Raw genomic sequence first — 7,869 nt, forward strand, 5'->3', positions numbered from 1 at the left:
TTTTTTTTAAAATACCAAGATATAAAACAAAAAAAATACCTATTGTTTGTCAGTTAAATGCCATGAAATATTATTAATAATTTATATGAAACTTGAGGTAAAATTAAATTTTTTTTTTTAACTTTTACACTTACATAGTATCTAAGGAAGCCAACTTTAAATAGTTTCACTAACGATAAAAATGTCCTAATCACGTTAGATAAAACGTAAATGGGACTGAATTAAATAATGATTTAGTAGACAAATATTCGTTAGTTGCTTCTCTAATACACTCAGCCAAAATGATGGCAGAACAAAATCGGCAAACGTAGTACTAACCTGAAAAACTTCATGAGTAATATTTACAGATTTAATTGAAGATTCGACAATCCGCGTAAGTCATCAACATTTGAAAGAAGGTAATTAAAATTACCAATTATTATTATTTAATTAATAGCAATAATGTGGTGTATACTAATTATTAACATGAGTATAACTAAGGTCTTTATTTTGTAAAGTTTGAAATATTTGAGACAGAATTGCTGATTTTTAATGCTCTCAGGTTGTGTTTTTGAATATGCTTCAGAAAGATTAGTTCTTAAAGTAAAAGGTTCATCTACTACTACATTACACGTAGCCTGAAATTTCAAGTTTGTGCTAATTTTCTTCCACCGGACACATTCAGTTTTCCTCAGGTCAGGGATTTAACCAAATCCCTGACTTTCACGATTTTGAAACTTGCGTTCATCACTGTTTTTCACGGACTTTGAGCAAACATCTGTCAATAAAATCCAAAAGTTATAATAACCATTTGAAATTTTTTTTATAGCAAATGAAGAGTGGAAGTATATCCCAAACTTAATTCCAAAAAGACCTAACAATATTTTTTTTTAACTAACTCGTTCCTTTACTTTTAAATCGTAAGTAAAGTTTGATGCATTTATTATCTGCTGGTAGTTTTGAGAACCAAAATAATACTCACTAAAGAGTATTATGAGATTCACTTTAAACTTTACTTTAGTAAACATGTTTGAAGCATTGGGAAACAAAGGAGCTGTATATTATTGTGATATTCTTACAATCAATGGCTCCTATCCAATTAGGAAAATTTCAAGTGTGCCAGAAACATAAAGATATTGATGTATATTTTTTATCTTTTCATAGCGGCATACATTTTGAAAATGTTAATTCCAAACGATGGCAATAGTAAAGCCTGAAGCCTCTGCAAAAGATCAGTGAAAACTATATATATAGCTGTGCAGACCTACAAATCACCTGCCCCAAAGTCCTCAAAATATAGCACAAACATTTTGATGAAAAACCGATTTCTAAAAACCAAGTTGCTTGATGAAGACCTGACACTCAGGTCAAAACGTCGATATGAATAAATAATTTTTGTTTATTTATGTTATTTTTGCTTACCGCACCCCCAGACCATCTTCTCCAATTATTAATCTACGGTCAACTATCTACATCTCATTATAAATACAATAAAGTTCCAATTGCTTGAATCAGCTTTTGTCCCAATCATTTACTGATCATCGTTTATTTATTTTTCAGCGATTGACTGCAAAAAGCAATGGTACAATCTCAGAGACTGTTATAGGAGAGCTATAAAGAAAAGGAAAGATACTAGACCCGGCCAAGAAGCGAAGAAGATAAAAAGATGGAAATTTGAGGAAGAAATGTCGTTTTTGCTTCCACATCTTAACCCCAGAGGGAATACCACCACAGTGAATGTTGATATGAGCGATAACTCAGATATTGGAGAAACAGAAAAAAATTCTCCGCGAAGTCCCGTGGAGACAGATGCTTCAGATTCAAACAAACCTTTGCCAACTCCTGCAAACTCCCTAACGTTCAAAAAATGTATTCCCAAAGAAAATGTTCCAGCTTCCCGAATAATGTTACGAAGGCAGACTGCTTCTGCAATCAGGTTACGAAGGCAGCACGTTTCTGCGAATAAGATGCGGAGACCCACTGCTTCTGCAATTATGATGGAATACATTATAGATCACAGAATGAATGAGAGGAAATCGCTCGATGACATCGACCAAATATTTCAAGGTCTGGCAGCAACTGTAAAAAAATTCTCACCGTACAATCAAGCTCTTGCAAAAGCTAAAGTCGTGTCTTTGGTTTCGGACCTGGAAATTGAAGACCTCCTAGAAAAGAAGAATGACAGTGTTCAAGGGCACAACGAACGGGGTTCATCTATTCAAGACATTGTCCGTTCGGAATTGGAATAAAATTGATTCAGCTATCAAATACATATACCTGGAAATCACATACACAGAAAATGCATACATCTTGCTGTCAAAATAAAGAAACGAAAAATAGACTTTGTTTTCAAAGGATGATTGCTAACTGGTATTAAAAATTTAGGGAAGACGAAATTATTACGAATATCATGCTCTCTGGGTATGATTCAAGGTTTTAATTTTGTATTTCATGTATATATGAACAAACGTTGTGTTATAACAACCTTATTAAAAATCAATTTATGAACCAAATAAACGAAGATTCGTATTTAAAATTAAATTACGCGTCTTATATTCTAAAACATTATAAGAAAACAATGTACGAATATTTTATGTATTTACATAAATCTATATATGATGGTGAATTAATTATTTAATAAATTATATCTTAAAAAATATATTAGCTCTCATAAATTTTTCCTAATTCGTTAAAGAGTTTTTTTTTTAATATTTATTTATTGCTATTTACAACAGTACATTATAATACATTTAGTAAATCAGATCTAAGTTAAACTGGAGTGTTACAGGCGTGTAGAGAAACTACCCATCGGTAGCACTCTAATGTCATTTTACATCATGGCCATCTTCTTTTGAGGCGCCTCGGAGGATTGTCAGGATTGGAAGAGGATGCAAGATTAGAAACTAGAGGGTTTGAGTGGTGAGAGAGTTTTCGTTAAAGAGTGAAATTATCTTTTTGAGGACCACTGATATTTATATTTTTTCCCATTCCTGAATGCCAGTATTATAAATCGGATGAAGGTAATTGCATTACGGTGGGAATCGTCTACAATTTTTAATAGGATGGATCGGTTTGTTTTCCTTTTTACATGAAACTTCGTTAAAATCAAATAGTAAAATATATTTAATTAGTTCAATGTTTTATTAATATTAATTTTAATTAGTATTTAATTATTATTAATTTTAAGTTCATCAAATGCTGTTCGATATTCTATGTTTTTGGTAATTTTATTTGACATTAATGCAAATATTTTTTATTTTTTACATGAAACTTCGTTAAAATCAAATATTAAAATATATTTAATGAGTTTAATGTTTTAATTATTTGTACTTTTAATTATTTTACTTATATTGTAAAAATGTTTTTAGGGTTCTCTACATGCTGAATCATACCATTATGATCTTACTTAAAATTTACTTGTTGTATTTTATATACAGTTGTAAATGTCAATAAATAAATATTTGCAATCAAAAATATTAATAAAACAAGAAATGTTTAGCAAAAGTTTATTTACGCTTTTATCTTCCATAGAAGAGTTAAAAATCTGAAATTCGCAGAACTTGGTAATTCCTTAAATGTTCGAAATAAATAACACTATTGTTTCTTTAGTTGGTTAAAATTCAATGACAGTTTGAAAATATGGAAAAATACGACCAGTGGTCGAAACCTCTGAATAGAGCATATATAGAACAGTTTTTCCACTTACGAACATTCTTCAAGCAAAAAAAAAATAGTTTGATTATAAGAAAAATTTATAAAATAAAATATGTACTTAATTTTGTATCACTGTTAAGATGTCTTAATAATTCCACAAAAGAATTGTTTTTTATTTATTTGCCGAAACGTCGGTCCACTTTTTAGAACTTCATCAGGGCTAAAACGATACGAAAACAAGCTAAGCTCTACAAAGTTGGCAAATAAATAGTTTTTCACTATTTGCTGTTTTCCTTTGACCTCACTCCTGACCATCTTCTTAAAAATTTGAAATAATATGGTCAATCATTTATACATAATAATACTTTAATTCATGTATATTTAATTAAGACTATAGCATTTCAGAGAATAAAATAGACGAACATGGTTGTAGGGCTTAATAACAAACATATCCCAAAAACGTTAAAAAATACTGAACCTACGGGTAAACGATCCGGAGGTAGACCGAAACGTAGATGGGAGGATTGTGTAAAGACTGATCTTGCAGATTTCTGTTTAGTCGGACGTCATTTCACTGATGTATGTAGACGATCTGTGGTATCGGTTTAGCCCAGTCTTTACCGTACTTCCGATTTGCACTCAATTTTCGAAGAAAGTTGGAGAATGCAATAAATATGATTCAGTTTTATTTTGTCAAATACCTTATTCTACGTTTATTATACATTCAAAAATTAAGTTTCTTTGGCATATCAAAAGCTCATCTGATTTGGCTCGATGTTAGAAGAAAGATGGAGATTAGTATAATATGGTTCTAGTTGCAAATTAGCATATCCCATACACTCCTTTCGCTTATATTTCTTCAAATACCTCTACTTTATTGCTTATATCTCAATTATTTATTCTATTTTTATCGGAAAAGTAAATTGTGCGCTCAACTATTTGTTGGTTTTGATTTTAGACCTCAATAAGACTCTAATTGAATAATGAAACGTTGAATAACTACAATTGAATAGAAATCTTGGAAAATTCTATTAAAATTGCATTTTAAATAAATACAATTTATTGTTTTATTTTACCAGCAACCACATTTAATTTACAAAAGGTATTGTGTATAAACCACATTATATTGTTTAATTATTATAAAATAGTAACCATGTCTTGGCTTATCAACTTATACTCAAATATGATCAACAACTTTAATATTTTTTGTAAAAGTTGGATATTGCCACAATACCTACAGGCGCTACATGGGGCAAAGAAGCTACGCAAGCGTTGCCTTCCAGGACCTTCTTGTCTTTTAAATCAAGAAACACTTTCCAGATATTGAATAAAAAGCTGTGAGTTTAATATATTAATAATTAAGAATAATTTCAATAATTTACTGAATATACTCACTAGTGGTTGTTCCTCTTCCTCTGAAGAAGTAGCCTGCATGTCCATATTGTTAGCCACTGCACTATTTCTCTTTGAACTATGCAGTTTCATTTCATATTTCTGAACGCAAGCGAATATTTCGGATTTTGCCAGCGTCAATAACTGAGGCGACAGTGATTTCAAGCTAGGAGACAGTGAGAACAAAAAAGCATCGATGGGGTGTTTCAAGTTGACCGTTGGTTGCCCTTGTATCCCCGTCCCTTTAGCCGACTTCTTTTCTAATAAATATTTCATAAGGACAGTTGAAGGCGATTCGCGAACTAATTTTCTTTTCCTGACAGCTCCAGATTGAGTCGTAGGGACAGAAAGAACTGGTTCAGAGTCTGGTGTAATGCTACCGTTGTCTTCCTGTGTTGTTTCTTCCTTAATGAGGACTTCGGGGGGTAATTGTGACTTGGACTCATCATCATCATCAACCATTTTATCTTCAGACAGCTGTAAACTTTGATCCAATTTTAAAAGAGGTTCTCTATCGTTCATATGCTTTCTCAAAAAATTCAAATGCCATGAAAATCTATATGGTTTTATACATTTTTGCTGTTGTGTTGCTTTCAGTAATTTCTTCAACGACTTCTTGTAGTTATCTCTAATGTTGTTCCACCTCGCCTTGCATTTTTCACCTAAAAACAAAAAAATTCTTACATATGCATTTCATGCAGACGTATAAACAGTACTCTCCTCACCTAGTTGGTAAGGAATAACATTTTAAATGAACATTTCTAGTGTAAATTGACATGTTCCAGACTTCCTTTCCGAATTTAATCTTTCAATAATAATATTAATAATTATAATAAAATGAATTATGAATCATTAAAACATCGATATATAAAGCATTACATTCTCAACAAATTAATATTTTTTGGATTTTTCCGGAATGACATGAAAACCACACTTTTTCTGGTTGGAACATGAATCTCTACTAAATTGAATAAAATTAAATTAAACAGTACATTGGAATGCTTTGGAAAGTAAAAAACAAACAAACAGACAATTTTGTTTTACTACGTTCTGTTTTTTATTTATAATTTGTTCGCTTCAAAGTGGGCCGTATAAACAAACAACATATTAAAATCAAAACTGTAAGTAATTTACTATTGTTTAAATTAATACTTCTAATATATTCAAATAATTAAAGTTCTGAAAAAAAAATTAAATTGAATTCGAAGATGTAGAGTATAAAAATAAACAAACAATTTTTATGATATTAATTAAATAGTTTGTTTAACTCTTAGTTTTTTTCTTACCTCCAAAATGAAAAATAGTTTTCAACATACTAATCAACCCATACCTCGCTGGAATGCACCTTGTATTGAAACACGGTGTATAAACATAGTATGCATTTCACACCCCTACCCACCCTTTAGACTACACCTATGACAAGACGATCGCTACACACTTTTAAGATAAAAAGTTGATCCTATGTACTGAAAAATTGGCCACCCCTGCCGTATACCTATAAATGCGATTGGCACAGGTGGTCTCGGTTCAGATTCTTCCTTTTTTTTCTCCTTCGATTACAAATAAAATTTGTTAATATTTTTTATTTATTCATTGTTTCTTATTGCTAACCATGGGGACTGCTTATTTATTTCTAATAAGCAAAATTAGAGGTATTTTAGAGGAAGCCATTTTGAAAATTCGTCAACTAAGCCCCATCAAATTATTTCAAGGAGCAAATAATAAGACCTACTCGTTTTTGAAGAAATTCGAAAAAAATTGTAAAATCGATTCTATAAAATGGAACTTACGGTTGGTCGATTTGGTACCTTTCACATCCTGCGTCCTGACCAGAAGTGATATGTGAGGTCTGGACCCTGACGACACAAACTTTCACACTAAAATGGCATGTGCTAGAGGCGGCTTATCGCTGTTTACAACCTTTTTTGATACTAAGATAAATAATAATCAATCATTCCAATATCCAGGCGACGAAACTATCATTCCAGTAAGTGCAGTCGGCAGAATACGGAGACAACGAATGATTTGTTTTTGTTAGCATCCATACTGGAATAATGCTGGAGAACATAGATCTGCTCTTGTGTTTCAGATATTACTCAATGACTCACAATAGTTACTATTGCTATTATATTTACTAACTACTAGTTACTAATTACTATTATAAAATGGAGAATTCTACAATATGAAGCGGCGCGCAGCTGGAAGTTAGGCCCTGGGGCAGTTTCTTCATACACTTTGTACATTTTTGTTATTATTATTATTATTCAGTGTCTGTGGTCTAAATAAATGTACCCAATTGAATTATTTTTATACGGATTGGTTAACCTTATATAAAAATGTAAACTCCTGTTCCATGTAATTCAACTAGTATTGTGATCCATTTGTTCTAATCAATAAAAAGTAAATAAGACTTTTATCTTGTCTTGCTTTATTAAAGATTTATTGAAAACATATTTGTGTTACTATCACTTTTTTTTTTTAGTATAAGACTGTGGCATCTATAAAATACTATAATAGGCTATTAGATCTCAACCGTCGTTGAGTCGTAAGGAAACAAATTTTCGGCTGTCTTTATCTAAGTATTTATGTAGTTAATATAAAGGAATAGTTTACAAATAAAATATTACTGTTAATTTAGTGGTATATTTACTAAAATACAAAATGAGATTGTTGATTGTATATTTGTTATTAATATTAGTAGATTTCCGAGGATTCGACAAGGTCACACGCTGAAAACGCACACACACGCTTACACCGGAATGTGCAGACCGTGTGTTTACCTTCTGTCCCTGCTTCTAGGAAAACAGAAGCTATCGTTCATATGCTTTCTCAAAAAATTCAAAT

The 7,869-nt window shown here is 31.1% G+C and overlaps 2 protein-coding genes across 2 annotated transcripts in view; one reads left to right on the forward strand and one right to left on the reverse strand.

Moving 5' to 3' along the window:
- Positions 1-3,150, forward strand: part of LOC106677595 (uncharacterized) — a 6,191-nt gene extending 3,041 nt beyond the window's left edge. The window contains exon 2 of the mRNA XM_014415624.3: positions 1,540-3,150. Coding sequence (XP_014271110.1) covers positions 1,540-2,228 — 689 coding nt within the window. The 3' untranslated portion in view covers positions 2,229-3,150. The remainder of the gene's footprint in view (positions 1-1,539) is intronic.
- LOC106677543 (uncharacterized) overlaps positions 1-7,869 on the reverse strand; it is an 18,223-nt gene that overhangs the window by 7,555 nt on the left and 2,799 nt on the right. The window contains exon 2 of the mRNA XM_014415559.3: positions 5,029-5,687. Within this exon, the coding sequence (XP_014271045.1) occupies positions 5,029-5,687 (659 nt within the window). The remainder of the gene's footprint in view (positions 1-5,028; positions 5,688-7,869) is intronic.

The sequence above is a fragment of the Halyomorpha halys genome, unplaced genomic scaffold (assembly GCF_000696795.3).
Source record: "Halyomorpha halys isolate HHAL.00 unplaced genomic scaffold, Hhal_1.1 Scaffold8.1, whole genome shotgun sequence".
NCBI lineage: Eukaryota > Metazoa > Arthropoda > Insecta > Hemiptera > Pentatomidae > Halyomorpha > Halyomorpha halys.